This window comes from Salminus brasiliensis, chromosome 11 (genome assembly GCF_030463535.1).
Source record: "Salminus brasiliensis chromosome 11, fSalBra1.hap2, whole genome shotgun sequence".
In the NCBI taxonomy this organism is placed as follows: domain Eukaryota; kingdom Metazoa; phylum Chordata; class Actinopteri; order Characiformes; family Bryconidae; genus Salminus; species Salminus brasiliensis.
Genome location: NC_132888.1, coordinates 1,203,190 through 1,224,242, shown reverse-complemented (window position 1 = coordinate 1,224,242; position 21,053 = coordinate 1,203,190). Strand labels below are relative to the sequence as shown.

The window sequence follows — 21,053 nt, the reverse complement described above, 5'->3', positions numbered from 1 at the left end:
GAGAAGAAATTGAGAAAACTTGAAAAAATTGCATATATATAAATTATATGAATATAGTAAAGTGACATATTGGTAATAACTGTGATAATAAATATGGAAAAGTACTGCACCAGAGGTATTGTACACATTAAATAAAATTCCAGTACTATTATTATTATTATTATTATTATTATTATTATTATTATGATTCTCTATTTACCCATTAACATCACAATGTTTCCAGTGTGCTCAACACTGTAGATATGAGGAGTAGCATATTACATCAACAGACAAACTATACACCATAGCGATATAATCTATAGCTGTACTCCAATCAGCCATAACATTGAAACCACTGCAAGCTGAAGTGAAGAACACTGATGATCTGGTTCCAGTGGCTCCTGTCGAGGGGTGGATCTACATATTAGTCAGCGAAGGCGATGAAGCAGGAAAAATGGACAAGCGTAAGAATCTGAGACACTTTGACAAGAACCAGACTGTGATGTTCTAGATAATGACTGGGTCAGAACATCTCCACCAGAACATCAGGCAGGTCTTGTGGGGTGTTCCCTCCCGGTATGCAGTGGTCAGTATCACCAAAAGTGGTTTCAGGAAGGATTAGCAGTGAACTGGTGACAGGGTCATGGGCACCCAAGGCTCATTGATGCTCATGGAGACCCACCTCACAACTTACAGGACTTAACAACCCTGTCATCAATAGCCCGGAGCCCTGACCGCTGAACCACCACTGCCCCTAAGCTTCACAACCCAGTAGAGGATGGTGTAATCCATTGACCTTTGGGTTATGGGCCACTCTGCTACATCTTCATCTTCACCCCAGATGGGACCTGAACCCACAATCCCTGGCTTAGAAGGGCCAGTGTGTTCAGATACAGCTTCAGAGGTCCTGAGAGGCCTTCAGAGCTCCTGTTCTGGGGGCAGGAAGGGGACCTACACAATATTAGAAAGGTGGTTTTAATGTTATGGGTTAATATTTGCTATTTTTGCAGAATTTTTAAATTATTTTTTAATATTAAATATTTATATTTAAATATTGAATCTGCCTTTATAATGATTGACACGCCTCTCAGCCAATCAGATGTTGTTAACTGAGCTGTGGAGCTGAGCGTTGCTAACATTAGCGAAGTCAATAACTGGCCTAATAACTATATTAGCTGTATTTAATCAATTTTCAAACAACACAGCATTTCTGCACTTGCAGATTGTTAAAATTAATCTATTTAACTATTTAGAATGCACTATTTGTTAAATTCTCCTCAATGCTAATGTTTATGTCTGTTACCACAAGCATAGCAACAGTAGCTAGCTAGCTAAGTGGTGTACAATTTTAAAAACGGCCATTACTTTTATTATTATTGTAGTATTTCATAAATTTATTCAAGGACCACTAGAATGACTAGCGCAGAATGACTTGTATTTGTGTGTTTGTGGGGTCGTCCAATGTTGCTGGGGACGCTGCAGCTCCCCACAAAGTGATAAATACACACGCCAACACAAACACACACACACACACATATACAGGGAGGAAGCAGAAAGCCTGTTGCTGTATGGACACACCCGCGACGGAAAGCAGCCTTACTTATCTACCCCAGAGAGGAAAATGACAGGAGCTTTGCTTTAAAACATCATCTTCCTCATCGTTATCATCATTATGGCAACTGGAGGTAAGGCTCAGTGAAGTTTGTGCAGATTGTGAATTTAAAATTGCAGTTTTATGTATTTCTTATTGTAACTCTCCGTTCCACCTTAAATGGTGCAGCAGTTACATTAGGGCGCCTAAGGCGCCCTAATGTAACTGCTGCACCATTTAAGGTGGAACGGAGAGTTACAGTAAGAAGCTAACTTAAATCAGTTTTTAGTGTTTTTAAGAACTAGAATTGTTATTTTAGTACAGCACATTTATTTAGCACAATGTTACAGAGCTATTTGCATAAATTAATCGATTTAAACTCCAATATCAACAATAATAAACCTACCTAGCTTCAACAACTCGTTTTTTTATCAGTTAAAAACTTTATTTTTTCACCTTTTTATCTTCATTACATGCCTTTAAATGTAAAAGCATTATTTATTTATTAAAAACAAAGCTTAAAATCTACTCTCTTACTCTTACTCTATTCCACACATGGGCTGTATCTCAAATGGCCCCTACATAGTGCACTACATAGCACATACAGTCACTGAAATAGTGAAATAGTAAATAGTGCACTAAATGTTAAACAAGGATCATGTCCCAAACCCAAATAGCTTTCTACTAGATGCATATTGTAGTATGTGGGTGTATTATGTGTTATTTTGTGACCCAAGTCGTGCACTACATAGGGTGTAGGGTGCCATTTGGGATGCAACCATATGTTATATTATGAAAACTCATTTGCATATGCATATGGATATATATATATATATATATAGTGTATATATATATATATATATATATATATATATATATAGTGGCTATTAAACTGTTCTTACAGTTCTACTACAGTTTATTTACAATCAAATGAATTAGTTAAGTGCAAAAGTTTGTGCACCCTTGTTTAAATGATGATGTGTTGATGTTGAAACTTAAATAGGACAATTTTCAACACATTATAGACATAATTGCTTATGTCCTACCTTATTTAACATATTACAAACAAATAAACATATAAAAGGGACAGATGCTTTGTACACGGCATGATTAATGTTGTATTTTTAGCACAGTCGTTTGTTAAATTCAGTAAATAAACAGTAAGTGTGTGTTCGAGTCTGCAGAAGAGTGTCTCTGAAGAGGCCGTATCAACTATACATATCAAATAACTACATAAATATAAGCAGCTTTAGGTTATGCTGCTAAGAATGAGTTGTTATTATTTAATAAGGGAACCTGTAAAATTCTGAGAGGTGACATCGCTATCTACAGTGTGTGAGAGGAAGAGGATGTGAGGGTGGAAATTATTGTTGGATGAGGTCATGATGAGGTTTGTGTCTGAATATAACTGTTCACTGAGTGGCTTTAGGTATACAGTACCCATACTCTTACTATAGTACAGTTTCAGCTCTTTAATTGAGTTAGATTGGGATACAGTACCCATACTCTTACTATAGTACAGTTTCAGCTCTTTAATTGAGTTAGATTGAGATACAGTACCATACTTTCACTATAGTACAGTTTCAGCTCTTTAATTGAGTTAGATTGAGATACAGTACCATACTTTCACTATAGTACAGTTTCAGCTCTTTAATTGAGTTAGATTGAGATACAGTACCATACTTTCACTATAGTACAGTTTCAGCTCTTTAATTGAGTTAGATTGGGATACAGTACCATACTTTCACTATAGTACAGTTTCAGCTCTTTAATTGAGTTAGATTGGGATACAGTACCCATACTCTTACTATAGTACAGTTTCAGCTCTTTAATTGAGTTAGATTGGGATACAGTACCCATACTCTTACTATAGTACAGTTTCAGCTCTTTAATTGAGTTAGATTGGGATACAGTACCCATACTCTTACTATAGTACAGTTTCAGCTCTTTAATTGAGTTAGATTGGGATACAGTACCATACTTTCACTATAGTACAGTTTCAGCTCTTTAATTGAGTTAGATTGGGGTACAGTACCATACTTTCACTATAGTACAGTTTCAGCTCTTTAACTGAGTTAGATTGGGGTACAGTACCATACTTTCACTATAGTACAGTTTCAGCTCTTTAATTGAGTTAGATTGGGATACAGTACCATACCTACACTGTAGTACAGTTTCAGCTCTTTAATTGAGTTAGATTGGGATACAGTACCATACTTTCACTATAGTACAGTTTCAGCTCTTTAATTGAGTTAGATTGGGGTACAGTACCATACTTTCACTATAGTACAGTTTCAGCTCTTTAATTGAGTTAGATTGGGGTACAGTACCATACTTTCACTATAGTACAGTTTCAGCTCTTTAATTGAGTTAGATTGGGGTACAGTACCATACTTTCACTATAGTACAGTTTCAGCTCTTTAATTGAGTTAGATTGGGATACAGTACCATACTTTCACTATAGTACAGTTTCAGCTCTTTAATTGAGTTAGATTGAGATACAGTACCATACTTTCACTATAGTACAGTTTCAGCTCTTTAATTGAGTTAGATTGAGATACAGTACCATACTTTCACTATAGTACAGTTTCAGCTCTTTTAATTGAGTTAGATTGGGATACAGTACCATACCTACACTGTAGTACAGTTTCTGCTGTGGTGAATTAGGTTACTAAGCGGTTCCTGGTGCCTGAGGTCAGACACTACCACCCACAGAAACCCTGATATGGACCAATACATTTGCCCTGAGGGTGTGTTCAAACATCATGCCACATATCAGTCCTGCTGGACCGTTTTCTAATGTCTGTTAATCTCTCCACTGCTGTCTAATCAGGCTGGGAGTGGACGGCTAAGAGAAAGCAGACTTATCTCTGCGGTTCAAAGTTTATGCTGTGAGATTTCTTGGCTGCATCGGCGCTCCCTTTTTAAACATTTTACAAGGTTATGAGATTCCGCTCTACGTCCTCGTTCCTCATGCCTATATATTTATATATTTGTATACACACACATATAAATACACCAGTGAGCTCAAACATTAAGACCCCTCCCAGATGAAGGTAATAGTGTAGATGATGTGGTAACAGTGCTGCAGCTGGACCTTTAGAGTGTCTCTCAAACAGCTACAAGGTTTACAGGGGGTCTCCTAGTCATCAGTGGTGAGTATTTTGCTGAAAGTGGTCTGAGGAGGGACAGACCACCAGCGACGACAGATGAAGGCTATGCCAGACGTTCTTCTGCGGCACAAGAACAGAGATGTTTAATGATGGTTACGGGAGGAGGAATGTGTCATATGAGCTGTGTATCTGCAGACTGGTCAGAGTGCCCATGCTAACCCCTGTCCACCATTGCCTACAGTTGACATGTAAGCATCATGGCAACAGTATTCCTCAATGGCAGTGGCCTGTTTAAGTATCTGCAGCTCTTCACACATACAGTGTATTTCTCAGAAACTGTTTGAGGAGCATGACGAAGAGTTGAAGGCCTCCAAATAATCCAGAAATACGACTACTACTGCCAACTTCCAGGATTTGAAGGATTTGCTGGAACGTCTTGCTGCCAGATACCACGGATCTCACCTTCAGAGGTCTTGCAAAATCCATGGCTTGGCGGCACGTGAAGGACAAACAGCATGTTCAGCATATTAAGCGGAATGTGCTGGGTCATCGCTGTATATATACACAAAAGAGGTTCTTCAAGGGTTCTTTAGTAAAGCTGATGGTTCTACATAGAACCAGGACCCAAAATCATTAATGAGAGGATTTTTACACTGAACACATGATTATGGCAAAATTTCCCATGTAGCATATTCAAATGAATAGGGCTGCAAATGGTTCTCTTGGTTATGCCATAGAGGAACCACCTTTGATTTCTTTTGAAAGGTTCCTTTATGGCATTGCTTAAAGAACAATTTGTAGCACCTTCAGTTTGAGATATATCAGGATGAAACTGATTATTAGTTATTGATTAAAGTCTCAGTACATTTAGACGGTTCCTCACAGTAACGTCTGTGAGAAGTACAGTAGAGCTGGAGATTGTGGAGGTGGGCTGGTCTCTTGGTTACTTCACACATTCCACTCTCCATTGTTTACATCAGGAAGGCCGTGCTGCTGTCAGGGCTACACTGGCACAGTAGGGGAAACACACACACACACACACACATACAGAAACACACACATTGCTAAGCAATAGGGTGGAAAATGTATCTCAGAGCAAAGTGCTCTCATCCACAGCCCTTATCGACTCTGCAGCTCTGAGGCTGGAGCAGAACCAGCTGTCTGCAGACGTCAGTTCAGCTCGGTTTTATTTATACAGAGCTTTTTTTCAATTTTTAAAAAAACATTTTTACAACCCCGTCACAGAAGCAGCTTCACCCAAATCTGCTAATTATCTCCTCACACTGCCTGAGCAAGTCCATCTCCAGTATTTGTTCTTTTCTCACTCAGCCCTGCTATCTCTCCTGTGTTTGCAGCGTGGACTCCTGATCCCAGCTCACCTGGTCACCATGGCAACCCCTAGACAAACCACAGGAGCCCTGAAACCTTGGCAATGGCTCTGCACCTGGAGACAGAAGCTTGGAGATCCCATAAGGTCTCCTCCAACAGCAGAGAAGGAAAAACACGTGAGTGAACGCAAGCATCCAGAACACACTTTAGGACTAGATTGATGCACTAGTGATGCACTATATGGACAAAAGTATTGGGGCTCTAAGCTCTACCAGCAGCAGCAGGTCTGGAGCTCTGCCCCCGCTCTGTAACTTTACGTGGTCTGACAGACACTCGGTGGCTGAGCTGCTCTCTGTGAGCTGTTCCTCCTAAACTCTTCCACTGTTCAATAATAACACCACTCACAGCTGATGGAGGAAGATCTAGGAGGGAGGAGATTTCACCAGCTGACTTGTTGTAGTTGGTGCAGCGGTGTCTCCTATTACATACAGAACCACGCTGGAGTTCAGTGAGCTCTTCAGAACCTCCCGTTCTTTCACTGGTGTGTGGAAGAAAGACAGACTGCAGGACTAGAGGCTGGATTTATACAGCTGTGGAAATGAGACTGAATCAGACACCTGAATTCAATGATTAAGAGGAGAAGTGTCCCAATACTTTTGTCCATATAGCATTATGAAATAAAATGCACCAGATTGAAAGATTTTAGGGAGAAGGGGGTGGAGCTGTACAGTCGATTTCTGGTCAGATCATCACTTTAAGATCTCTCCACCGTGTTTCATCTCTAACTCTGTGCTCTTCTTGCAGGAATCCTCTCTCTTTGTGCCGTCTTCACCATTCTTTACCTGGTCTCTGGTTCTGAGGGACGAACTCAGACATGTGAGTGCCTGAGAGCCACCAATTCAGACCAGTTTCCTTCCATGCTCCCCAACGACACCTGCTGTCTGAACTTCACGGGATCTTCATTTCTTGTGTCTTGGGAGGCTTTAGGGTCGTTGGAAAGCCTTGAGATTTTGGATCTATCCCAATGTAATCTCACCCATATTAATGAAACTGCTGCAGGACTTGTTTTCCCTTCATTGCGCGAGCTGCACCTGGGTCAGAACAGGCTCAAATCACTGCCCAGAACCTTCCTAGCTAATGCTGAGAGTTTGGAAGTGCTGGATTTGGGAGGGAATCTCCTGCAGGATCTGCCTGTAGATTTCTTGCTTAACTCAAGCGGTCTTCGTGTTCTGCTTTTGGATGGAAATCGCCTGCAGTTTCTTCCCAGCTCTGTCCTCAAGCCTTCGCTCCAGCAGCTAGATTTGGCAGGTAACCCCTGGAACTGCACTTGTGCTTTGGTGGAGGAGCTCCAAAATGTCCAGCATGGCAACTCCACCATACTGGAGGACGCTTTGCGTAATCTGACCTGTGCTTCTCCACCAAGACTGGCAGGCAAGATGGTGTGGTCAGTTCAGGCTAAAAACATTTGTCCGCCAGCACCCACCAGCCTCAGCGCCCTCTTTATACTCCTCCCACTTTTTCTTCTCGTCATCCTGCTGCTCTGCTGGTGCTGCGGCAAAAAAGAGAAGAAGAAAGACTCCCAAAGCTCCAGGACCTGCAAGAAGGACACCCACCTGAACAGAAATGGACGCTGGGCTCAGGAGAAGCCGCCTTTCGGGGAGAAAGCGGCAGCTGGAGACAGAGGTGAAGAGGCTGTGTTGAAGAACCAGCTGATGCTGCGCCCTTCCTCAGCTCTGCTAGGCAGCACCAGGGACATCTATGAAGAAGTGGAAGTCAAACTAGGGTCCGTGGACTCTCTGGGGCCTCCACCTTCAGCCTCTTCTGCAGATGGGATTGTGGGTAAGGAGGAGCGCGAGGAAAGGGAGGAGGAAGACAGCAAGCAGGACCTGGAGACGGTCAGCGTAACCGAAGTGATGAAAGACTCAGCTGACCGAGAGAAAGCCTACATGACTCAGTCTACCAAATACTACAGCCTGGTTCCTGGGCTGGAGATCGAGGATTCGGACCATGGAGAGTATGAGAGTGTGGATCTGTCCTGCTCCTGAAGTCTTATTGCTTAGATCTTCTAGTCTTCCTTGACGGTTCCTGTGCGGGTCTGTGCTGCACTGGTTGATGACCACAGAGAAGTGTGGAAAGAGTAAAAAAGGTCATTCTGATTCTGAAATTCCCACTCAAGAGTTCTTGAGAGAACATTCAAAAGTGAAAAAAAAAAACTTTTAATATTAGTTATGTTATAATATTTCATTTGAGAAATGTCCTACAGTTTATGTTGGTGTGTATCTTTTTAAACTATGTAAAAAAAAGAATAAAAAACAACAACAAAAAAAGGTTAATTCCATTAGTGACTACTCATACTTACACTACATGTCCAAATGTTTGTGGACACCCTTCTAATGAATGCATTCAGCTACACCAGAGGAGTTCAGGATGATGAGGTGGGGTGGTGATCAATCAGCCAACATCCTGACCTCACCAACGCTCTTGTTTCTGAATGCAATCAAATTCTCACAGCAATGTTCTTTCAAAATCCAGAAAGTCGTTACACCAACAAAAATACAGAACAAGAATTTGACAGCTGGACGTGAGAGTGTTGGTTTGCTAAGTTCGGTAAAGCCAGCAGTTACTAACCCCATAACTCATAAGACCCCATAAGACTACATAAGACCCCATCCCAGGTGAAAGTAATGGTGTTGATGTGGTATCAGAACTGCCGGTGAAGGTCAAGGTTCTCTGGTAGACTGGTAACTAACAGTTGGTTCTCGTGGTGGCCGTGTTGGATGTGGAGAAACTGGCAGTGTTAAGACTTGAGACACTTTGATGAGGGTCAGATCTTTATGTGCAGACGTCTGGCTCGTCTCAGTGTTTCCCAAACGCCTCCAGGGTCTGCAGGGGGACTCCTGGTCAGCGGTGGTGAGTACCAAGGCTCATTGATGCACGAGAGTGACGAAGGCTGTCCCGTCTGGGTGGAACCGACAGAAGTTCTACTGCGGCACGAGAACAGAAATGTTTTATGATGGTTACAGGAGAAGGAATGTGTCACAATGCTGGTCAGACCGCCCATGCCGACCCCTGTCCGCCCTGGCCCCAAATTGGACGTGCGAGTGCCAGGACTGGACGGCTGGGTGCATTTGCTTTAATAAACTTGTAGGAGGTGCAAGTCCAACTGTACCCCAGAACTTACAGGACATATTCTAAAGGATCTGCTGGAAAGTCTTGGTGCTAGATACCAAAGATATTACTTTCAGAGGTCTTGTAGAGGAAGCTGTTTCGGCACACATAGAGGAACAACAGCATATTAGGAAGATTATAGGTTTTAATGTTTTGGCTCGTTAGTGTAAGAATAGTTAAAGGGGCGCCATAGAAACGGATTAGTCTCAGAACAACACCTGAAGAACAGCTAAGAACATAAACACCACAAACACGGTCCTTCAGTCCAGTACTAATCTGTCCATGATCGCTCTGAGCTCAGAGCAGGTGAGTCATGTGGACAGGTGGAAGAGTGTCTGTACTGGCCTGAACGTGCCCACACGAGTCCTGCACTAGTCAAATCAGGAGGTTCTTCTGGATAACATCTCTATCTAATCAAACCGACACATCAGGGGAAGGATAGTGTCGCTCATTTGAATGGAAAGAGTGTTGGAAGGTCCAGAAGAACAGGAGAACGTAGTGTTACACTGAATGAGAGCTACTTCACCACAGAAGCATCTCACATCCATACCTGAATATCATCACCTCCTTAAACAGATATTATAATAAGCAGCGCGTGAACAGTCAGTTCTTGAAGGTGATGAAGGAGATGAAGCAGGAAAAATGGACAAGCGTAAGAATCTGAGACACAAGAAGAACCAAACTGTGATGTTCTAGATAATGACTGGGTCAGAACATCTCCACCAGAACATCAGGCAGTTCTTGTGGGGTTGTTCCTCGCAGTATGCAGTGGTCAGTACCTACGAAAAGTGCTCAAAAGAAGGACAACCGGTGACCCGGCGACAAGGTCATGGGTGCCCAAGGCTCTCAGTGATGCTCATGAAGGCCACGCCCACCTCACACAACTTGAAAGGACTTAACAGGACTGCTGCTAACGTTAGTCTTGATGTTCTAGATACCACAGGACGCCTTCCGAGGTTGTGTGGAGTCCATGCATCAACAGCTCAGAGCTGTTTTGACGGGACCTACTCAATATTAGGCAGGTGGTTTTAATGTTTTGGCTGATTTAGTATAGTTTACTATTGTGATCAAAGCTTTCCTATGCTGCCAAAAATATCATCTCAAATCTCTTCTAAATAGTTAATATCAGTTAAAAAGAATTTGGACACCTGCTTGTTTACTACGTCTTCTGAAATCAAGAGTATAATTGAGTTTCTCCTGCTTCTGTTGGAGTAACTGTCTCTACTGTCCAGAGAAGATACTTTCTACTAGATTCTGGAGGAGGAGCATTGCTGTGAGGATTTGATCGCATTCAGCAACAAGGATATTAGTAAGGTCAGGATGTTGGATGATGATGATCAGCATCCCACCTCATCATCCCCAACTTATCCCAAAAGTCCTGGATGGAGCTCCACCACCATCATTCCAGAGAACACAGCTCTTCCACTGCTCCACAGCTCCTCAATGCTGGGGGGCTTTATACCCCTCTAGCCCACGCCTGGTATTAGGCAGCATGGAGCCAATAGGTTCATGATGTTGATCTGCCCCAGAGAGTCCTATTCTATTGGCAGTCCTATTCTATTCAGTAGATGGGTGTCCACTAATTTAAATAATCTTATAATTATCTTACTACCATCTACAAAATAAGAAATATTAGATATTAGAGGAGATTTTAGATGATTTTGCTTGTTAGGATCTAGTGGTTGGTGGTCAGGAACCCTTCAGAACAGCTCAAAACACTCATTAATCGTTAAATCCCCAAAACAGGCGAGTTTTTTAGACTAAATTACATATAAACATCTAATAGAGTAAGTAAGTGAGAACATCCATAAAACAACAAAGACCCGGATCAACCCCTAATAATCATCGACTGTGATGGGATTGGCCATTTCTTCGTCAGCCGCTTTGTTCTAATGTAAACAATATTTTGCTTATGGTAACTTTAACGCCCCTGCGTCTGCGGTGCACGTCCTCCACAACAGGAAGTGAGGTGTTTGATTACTGGTTTTATGTCTGGAGCTTCTTTCCCAACATTCCTTGCCAGCATTTTCTACTGGATCCGGCTGAACCTGTAAACAGACCGAAACAGACACCCTGCAGAAGCTTTTAGAGGCCGGAAATAAAGCAGACATGTCCAGAGAGTCTCCATGAAGAAGAAGCAGAGTGTAAATGCCAGATGTTAAAACCTACAGGGTGGATGATTAATTAGCCGTGATTTAACCAGCCATAACATTAAAACCATTTGCGTAACATTGAGTGGGTCCCCCTTGTGCTGCCAACACAGCTCTGACCTCCACAAGACCTCTGGAGGTGTCCTGCTGTGGTCTCTGGAGCACCAAGATTAGCATCAGCAGCAGATCCTGTCCTGTGAGTTGAGGTGTGGGCGGAGCCTCCATGAGCATCAGTGAGCCTTGGGCGCCCATGACTCTGTCGCCGGGTCACCGGTTGTCCTTCCTTCCACTGCATACTGGGAGGAACACCCCACAAGACCTGCCTGATGTTCTGGTGGAGATGTTCTGACCCAGTCATTATCTAGAACATCACAGTTTGGTTCTTGTGTCTCAGATTCTAACGCTTGTCCATTTTTTCTGCTTCATCACCTTCATCACCTTCAAGAACTGACTCTTCACTCACTGCCTAATATGTAGATCCACCTCTTGACTGGATCCACTGTGTACCTGGCAGTGGTTTTAATGTTATGGCTGTTTTTTGTTTGTTTGTTTTTTTGTTTTTGTAACTCCTCCCTTCAGAAACGCAGTGTTTTCTCCTCTCTCTCTGTTTTACTCTGCAGTTCTGCCCCGGCTCTGACCCGTTTCATTCTTTGTCATCTGAAATCTCTCAGCAGCTTCGAGTCCCTGCTCTGATTTCAGCCTGTTTTGGGGGGTGTAATTATAGCGTTGGGTTTCAGAGGCCCATTAGAGCCACGGCCAGATTCACCTGGACAACACTGGCCTTTAAATGAGGGTTTCCACTCGTCTGTTTGGGTGGTGGCTCTCCATTATGCAGCATTACTCCCACACACACACACACACACACAAATACACGCTTTCACTCAGTTACACTCACTGATTTTACAGCAACAGAGCAGTTAGAGGAGAGGTTTCCCTTCTACAGGACCACATAAACAGAGCTATGAAAACAGTCGAACCTGAATCACTGTATTACAGAAGATCCAGGTCGGCAATACGGCACAAATGTAGCAATACCAATATACTGCTTATATATATATATATACTATTGTTAATATCACTTTCAGTAGACAAAAGTATTGGGACACCTGCTCATTCATTGCCTCTTCTGAAATCAAGGGTATTAAAGAGTTTCTCCTGCGTCTGTTGGAGTAACTGTCTCTACTGTCCAGAGAAGAAGACTTTCTACTAGATTCTGGATGAACATTGCTGTGAGGATTTGACTGCATTCAGCAACAAGAGAGCTAGTGAGGTCAGAATGTTGGATGATGGTCACTCCCAGATGGAGGGAGGTTAAAGCTAATTAACTTTAATATATATCACATCGGCTCTGAAGAATTCTTGCCCATTCCTCCGTACAGAACAGCTTCAGCTCTGGTATGTTTGTGGGTTCCCTTCAGTGAACTGCAGCTTCAGGTCCTTCCACAACATTTCAGTTGAATTAAGGTCAGCAGAACTTTGACTTGGCCACATTACCTTCATTCTTCTTTAACCACTTTCTGGTAGAACCTCTTATGTACTGAGGGTCATTGTCTTGCTGCATGACCCACATTCTCTTGAGATGCAGCTCGCAGACAGTGATCCCAACACTTAATTCATTTAAGATTTGCTGGTATCATTCAGGATTCATTGCTCCATCAATGATGGCAAGCCGTCCTGGCCCAGACCATGATACTGCCACCACTGCACTCTCAAGCTCTGACTGGCTCAGAGTAGTCCTAGGTGTCTTGGTGTCCTCCCTCACTAGTCTCCGTCCTGCACGCTTACTCAGTGTGTGAGGACGATCTGCTCTAGGCAGATTTTCCAGGAGATGTTCAGAGGCTTGGGCAGTTTTCTGTATCATTCCCTGACTGATCATCTTCAGTGAGCTTCTCTCTGAGCTGTGTGGAGGGTTCTTCTGTCTTCATGGTGTGACATTTGTGTAGCCAGGAATACTGATTAACCCGTGACTGGAGCCACAGTTCACTGCACTCAGGTGATCTCCATTTCACTAACTTCATTTTTCACGAACTATATTTCACAGGACCTACTGCCTGCTGGATCTCTGTTAACCCCTTCACACTCCAAGGCTTGTCACACACTACAGTGTATTACTCAGTAAGTACAGGGACTTCTGTACGGACCGGTGGGACAGCTCTCTGCTAACAGAAGTTTTTAATAACTTTTGGCCCACCAGCGGACCGTAGACGAATATAGAAGGGGGTCAGTTAGCTCAGTCCCTTCAAAGGGGGTGAATATTTATGCAGTCAGTTATTTTACATTATATATTTTTGTATATATATAATTGATGTTACTTTGTAGTTTACGTTACTTTTCACATTTAGTTTTTTAAATTCCTGTTGAAAAAGATAAATTATTTTGACCATGATTCCTTCAGCGACCGGCTGCTTCACCCCGAGTGAGTGAAGGGGGGGTATCACAGGTCCTTCCTTCCTTCTGCCGTCAGACTCAACAACCAGCACTGCTCCCAGCGGACCACATACACACACACTTAACTACACACACATGTTCAGGGAATAGAGATCCCTCAATGTAACAATACTATGTGCAATACACCCCCCACACACACACACACACACATGCAATTAAGAGTCATTTGCAATAACCTGTAAATAATATTGTTATTGCTTTTTTTAAATTCTTATTTATATTGTGTTTATAGTGTAAATTATTTATCCATGTTTTTTGTAACTGAGTGTCTTGCTGTCCCTTTCTGCTGACCCTGAGAATTTCTCCACTGTGGGACTAATAAAGGACTATCTTATCTTATATATATATATATATATATACAAAAAGAGTATTATGAAGTACTTTATCTTGATAACATCAGCTCATATTGGGTTACCTGAGGGAGCTGCCTGCCGCAGTCACTGTAAATAAACTCTAATGTTGTGGTGAGCAAAATACGGTTTCCTGTTCATCCACAGTTTTGAATAACTGATTGCAGATAATGTGGATGTGTCACTTCCTGGGAAATAACCTTTAGCATCTACTGCAGCAAAGTAAAGACAGTCTATTGTTTATTATATATAGATTATTAAGGATTTATATCAGAGTACTGTTATTAATAACAAATTAGTGAGTGTCATGAACGATTTAATTTATTTTCTTTATTTATTAGTAAGTGTTAATAACATGTTAGGAAGTCAAATACTGTTAACAGGAAGTGCAGCAGCAGTTTACTCTGATATATTCAACCCTGTCACGTTCCTCCCCGTCACACTCAGTGTAACAGGGCTGTTACTCTGACTGGTACTGCACAGCAACATACACATCATCAGTGAGGGGGCGGAGTCTGAGAAATTATACAGAGCAAAAAACTCCCCATATTCCAACTCCCACTACAACCCATTCAAATTAGAAACAGTAAGACTTCATCAATAACTTACTACTACTGTTAGACACTGTCTACTGCTACTACTGTTAGACACTGTCTACTGCTACTACTGTTAGACACTGTCTACTGCTACTACTGTTAGACACTGTCTACTGCTACTACTGTTAGACACTGTGTACTGCTACTACTGTTAGACACTGTCTACTGCTACTACTGTTAGACACTGTCTACTGCTTCTACTGTTAGACACTGTCTACTGCTACTACTGTTAGACACTGTCTACTGCTTCTACTGTTAGACACTGTCTACTGCTACTACTGTTAGACACTGTCTACTGCTACTACTGTTAGACAATCTCTAATACTACTACTGTTAGACACTGTGTACTGCTACTACTGTTAGACACTGTCTACTGCTACTACTGTTAGACACTGTCTACTACTACTAATGTTAGACACTGTCTACTACTACTACTGTTAGACACTGTCTACTGCTACTACTGTTAGACACTGTCTACTGCTACTACTGTTAGACACTGTCTACTGCTTCTACTGTTAGACACTGTCTACTACTACTGCTGTTAGACACTGTGTACTGCTACTACTGTTAGACAATCTCTAATACTACTACTGTTAGACACTGTCTACTGCTACTAACATTAGACACTGTCTACTGCTTCTACTGTTAGACACTGTCTACTGCTTCTACTGTTAGACACTGTCTACTGCTTCTACTGTTAGACACTGTCTACTGCTTCTACTGTTAGACACTGTCTACTGCTTCTACTGTTAGACACTGTCTACTGCTTCTACTGTTAGACACTGTCTACTGCTACTACTGTTAGACACTGTCTACTGCTTCTACTGTTAGACACTGTCTACTACTACTGCTGTTAGACACTGTGTACTGCTACTACTGTTAGACAATCTCTAATACTACTACTGTTAGACACTGTCTACTGCTACTAATGTTAGACACTGTCTACTGCTTCTACTGTTAGACACTGTCTACTAGTATCACTGTTAGACACTTTCTAATACTACTACTGTTAGACACTGTCTACTGCTTCTACTGTTAGACACTGTCTACTGCTACTACTGTTAGACACTGTCTACTGCTTCTACTGTTAGACACTGTCTACTGCTACTACTGTTAGACACTGTCTACTGCTACTACTGTTAGACACTGTCTACTGCTACTAATGTTAGACACTGTCTACTGCTACTACTGTTAGACACTGTCTACTGCTACTAACGTTAGACACTGTCTACTGCTACTAACGTTAGACACTGTCTACTGCTTCTACTGTTAGACACTGTCTACTGCTTCTACTGTTAGACACTGTCTACTGCTACTACTGTTAGACACTGTCTACTGCTACTACTGTTAGACACTGTCTACTGCTACTAATGTTAGACACTGTCTACTGCTACTACTGTTAGACACTGTCTACTACTACTGCTGTTAGACACTGTGTACTGCTACTAATGTTAGACACTGTCTACTGCTACTAACGTTAGACACTGTCTACTGCTTCTAACGTTAGACACTGTCTACTGCTTCTACTGTTAGACACTGTCTACTGCTACTACTGTTAGACACTGTCTACTGCTACTACTGTTAGACACTGTCTACTGCTACTAACGTTAGACACTGTCTACTGCTTCTACTGTTAGACACTGTCTACTGCTACTACTGTTAGACACTGTCTACTGCTTCTAACGTTAGACACTGTCTACTGCTACTACTACTGTTAGACACTGTCTACTGCTTCTAACGTTAGACACTGTCTACTGCTACTACTACTGTTAGACACTGTCTACTGCTACTACTACTGTTAGACACTGTCTACTGCTACTAACGTTAGACACTGTCTACTGCTACTACTGTTAGACACTGTCTACTGCTACTACTGTTAGACACTGTGTACTGCTTCTACTGTTAGACACTGTCTACTACTACTACTGTTAGACACTGTCTACTGCTACTACTGTTAGACACAGTCTACTACTACTACTACTGTTAGACACTGTCTACTGCTACTACTGTCAGACACTGTCTACTACTACTACTGTTAGACACTGTCTACTGCTACTACTGTTAGACACAGTCTACTACTACTACTAATGTTAGACACTGTCTACTACTACTACTGTTAGACACTGTCTACTGCTACTACTGTTAGACACAGTCTACTACTACTACTAATGTTAGACACTGTCTACTACTACTAATGTTAGACACTGTCTACTACTACTACTGTTAGACACTGTCTACTGCTACTACTGTTAGACACTGTCTACTGCTACTAATGTTAGACACTGTCTACTGCTACTACTGTTAGACACTGTCTACTGCTACTAACGTTAGACACTGTCATTCACCATGATAACAGGAACTCAGTGTGGGATTGGCCAGCTCCGCTGTGTTGGAGCAGTGGTAGTGTTAGTATGGGACTGATAGTCTGTCCTAACAGGAGTGACATGCCTCCAGGGAGTCGTCCTGGTATTAGAGAGGGTGTGTAACTTTCCTTTACATTCTTCAGTGATGAGAGCACTGCTGCTGCCCGGCCTGCAGAACAGCCTCAAGCTTAAAGGAGCAGATTAATGAGGAATCAGATCAAATCCACATGATTATTCTCTGATCCAGAATCAGTCCAACAGCCAAGACATTTTCGGCCTCCTGAAACACACCCAGAATCTTACTGTAATAAACAGCATGGATTTATACACTTACACTGGAACTACAGGAGTGCCCTAACCCTAACCCCTAGTCTGTCCTGGGATTTAAACACACAACCTTCTGGTTTCTGTGTTTTTACATCTCTGATCATCTTTGTGAGCATAGCAACCACCTGGCAACATCCTAGCAACCACTAAGCTAATTCATACAAACTATCAATCCATTATCTGGAACACCTTACCAACAACCTGGGATACCACAGCAAAACAATTTAAGGTTTATATTCAGTAATTCATATTTTATATGAATATTTATTCAGTAAGTAATGTTAATGTTTAGAAATTAATTTTGATATGAAATAATTCAGATTGTTATTCTGCATTTAAAATGCTATTGAATTATATTCAGTAATGTATGTCAATATTTACTTATTTTTTAGGAATCTAAGTAATTAATGTGTATATTCAGTAAATAATGTTAATAATAATTAGTAATTAAGCTTAATATTCTGTCATTTCTGAATTAAATAAAAAATATTACTAAACTAAGAGTGATTAGAATTTATGGGTTTATTGATCAAATAATCCTACTCATATAAAGGTGTGGGAGATGGTGGTTGGACGATATGGTCGTGTGGTTTGACCGGTTTGAGCACCCCTGTTCAAATGACATGTTTTTAAGGTTCTGAGTGTAAATAAGTGAATAAATATTCAGCAAAGAACTTTAATCTGATATTTCTCTGCATATTTTGACACATTTTCTCCAGTCTGTTAGATGAGTACATTAACAGTAGGTTTGACAAGGTTTGACCCTTGGGAATTTGACCCTTGGGAATTTAATCTGACCGGATATGAAAGGTTCTAATAATGCAAATCATAAAGACCAGTGTAGCTGCAAACACCCCACCCCTCAACTCTGTCTCTGTCTTCTGCTGCCCTCTAGTGGCAAACTCAATGAGCATCAACACAAACTGGGGGAAACTAGACACCATGGTCACTGTCAAAACATTACAACCACTGACAGGTGAAGTGAATAGCACTGGTGATATTAGGCAGCGAGTGAACAGTCAGTTCTTGAAGGTAAACACCAGGCAGGTCTTGTGGGGCGTTCCCGGTATGCAGTGGTCAGTACCTACAAAAAGTGCTCCAAGGATGGAGGTCCCACCTCACAGCTCACAGGATTGAAAGGATCTGCTGCTGAAGTCTAAAGTGGAGTCCATGCCTTGACGGGTCAGGGTTTTTTTTGTCGGGAGGAGGTTGTAGACAGGTGGTTTTAATGTTATGGCTGAACTGTAGAGATCTGTAGAGAACACCTGGTGAACACACCTGCTGAAGGTAACTTCAGTGTGAAGGTGTGAAGGCCAGTGCTCTGACAGCAGGGTGGATTTATGGGTATGATTCACTGTGTACGTTGTGAACCCCCCCCCCCCCCCCACCCCCACCCTTCCCCCCATCACAAAGCAGAAGTTCAGCAGAGGGTTTAAAGGGCCGGTATCCTTATATCATATATCATATATTCATAATTCTAAAAATAACTCTATTGATATCACTGATGAATATATTCAGACTATATTCACTGTGTGTAATTCAGCTGCAAGGCTCCCGAGAGGCACCAGGAACAGGGAGAGCATTACTCCTGCAGTCCTGCACTGGTTACCAGTCAGACAGAAAGATCAATTTAGCGCTTTATTGTATGATTGTATATGGCATGGCTCTGAGCTACACCTCTGACCTCCTTTCCTTTACCAGCCATCTTTATTTTTAATGTCTATGATGATTATGTTTAATAGTCTGTCTTTAGTCACTTTCAGGTGACCTTTTTGTTGGGACTCCAAAGACTTTACAACACAACGTCTCTTACATCTCATTGTTTCAAGTTAAAATGAAATGGAACAAAACATTTGACACTGCTTTCAATTGAAAGATTTTTCCTGGATTGGAGATACAATATTTAATATTTAAACACCTGGAGATCTGATCTTCATGTGATCTTCACTGAGAGATGGAGGTAATCTAACTAAACTCACACACCTGAAGAAATATCTTTAATCATCATTTATAAAATGAAATTAATAGAAATGTAAATAAATAGCTCTAATAGCTGGTATTTCTTCCTTTGGTTGAAATAAGCTCAATTAGATGTTGCCTATAACCATCTATCAGTCTTGACATAGACTGGGAGAAAGCTTTTTCCCACTCCTCCATGCAGAAGTCTTTCAGCTGTGTGATGTTTGAGGGGTTTCTGACATGTAAATCCCCCCATAGCAGCTCAATATGACTAAGAGCCAGGCTTTGAATCAGCCATTCCTGAATTTTCCATTTTGTTCTTTTGAGCCTTTCCTTGGTGGAATTATTGAAATAGGTTGGGTCATTGTCATGTTACATGATCCACCTCCAGCTTTAGTTTTTGTGTGCATATAGTCTCACATTGTTCTAAAGCACTGTCTGATACAATAAAGAATTCTTTGTGGATGTTTTGATGGAGAACATATACAGTTAAGGTCAATATTATTAGCCCCCTAGAAACTTTTGAATATTCCTCTAAAATACTGGCCAATCCTTGCAATATTCATAAAACGTTATATAGTAAATTATTAATCCATGATATGGCCCCATTTTTAGCCCCATGTAATTTTGTGGTTATAGATAGTGGACCTTCATTTTCAGGGGAAAAGGATATACTGCCATTTCCAAGTGTTTCAGGGTTTCTAGAACAGCTGTTCGTTGCATCATCGCAAAGCCCCGGACCTCTGCAAAGATGATTGTTGCTGAACTGGCTTCTTCTGGACTTCATGTTTCACGCAAGACCGTAGTGAGGACTCTTCATCGTGGTGGACTTTGTGGTCATCGTCCAAGAAACAACCTGTAGTGGCACATCAAAGCCCGGCTGAACTTTTCCAGAGACAATCTGAAACTGAGGGTGAGTTTTGGAAGTCTGTCCTTTGGTCTGATGAAACCAAACTTATAGATGCTGATTTTGGGCGAGGCCTTCAACCTTGAAAATACTGTCCCCATGCTGGTGGAAGCATGGGGACAGCCTGTGTGGCTGCTTTGCTGCTTCAGGGACAGGACACCTTGTTTGGGTGCATGCCAAGTGCTGCCAGTCTAGGGTTAGGTTGTCACTGGGTCACCCAACAAGACAATGACCCGAAGCATACATGAAATTAGTCCAAAACTTTTTGAAAGACAAACAAACTTACTAACTCCTCCAAACCATTTATACTGTCTCTCGACATCTCAACAGTGTAAACTGCTATGCTGAGCCAGGAGGGGGCGTCAGAGCTGAAAAACTGGGGCTTCACAGTTTCCTTTCGCCAATGACTGTAGAAAACATGGAAGCTGTGGTTCCGTTCCCTTCTGTCCTACCATATATTGAGAACAGAGGCAGAGCCAGATTCACCTACTCATTTGGTAGACCCGCCCCTTTCTCCCAGACTGAGCCTCAGTGTCTCAGACCGTCTTCACTGAGCTTCCAGTGCAGAAGCAGAGTGGATTTCCCCCTGGACTCCCAGTCTGTCCGGTAAGTGGACAACAGCTCCACCAGTAAAAGTGCAGCTCATGGAAGTTCCTCTACAGCTCAGCTTCTCCATGTACTGAACAGAGAGGACGCCATGCAGGTCCTGCTGCAGACGACCGTCCTCGTACAGACAAGACTGTCTGTCTGTCAATCACTTGCTCAAGATTCGG

At 42.0% G+C, this 21,053-nt stretch overlaps 1 protein-coding gene across 1 annotated transcript; it reads left to right on the top strand.

Annotated features, from left to right (window-relative positions):
• Nucleotides 1-1,444: 1,444 nt before the first annotated feature.
• On the top strand, nt 1,445-8,281 carry LOC140565381 (uncharacterized). Its single transcript, XM_072691265.1, has 3 exons — nt 1,445-1,664; nt 6,039-6,188; nt 6,817-8,281. Exons 2-3 carry the CDS (start codon nt 6,116-6,118, stop codon nt 8,055-8,057), a joined length of 1,314 nt encoding a protein of 437 aa, XP_072547366.1. The 5' UTR covers nt 1,445-1,664; nt 6,039-6,115; the 3' UTR covers nt 8,058-8,281.
• Nucleotides 8,282-21,053: the final 12,772 nt, after the last annotated feature.

Bases quoted from the DNA above. Each gene is read 5' to 3' on its own strand.
- LOC140565381 (XM_072691265.1), top strand. From the start codon at position 6,116: ATGGCTCTGCACCTGGAGACAGAAGCTTGGAGATCCCATAAGGTCTCC. The intron at 6,189-6,816 runs GTGAGTGAACGC...CTCTTCTTGCAG, and splicing joins CAGCAGAGAAGGAAAAACAC to GAATCCTCTCTCTTTGTGCC.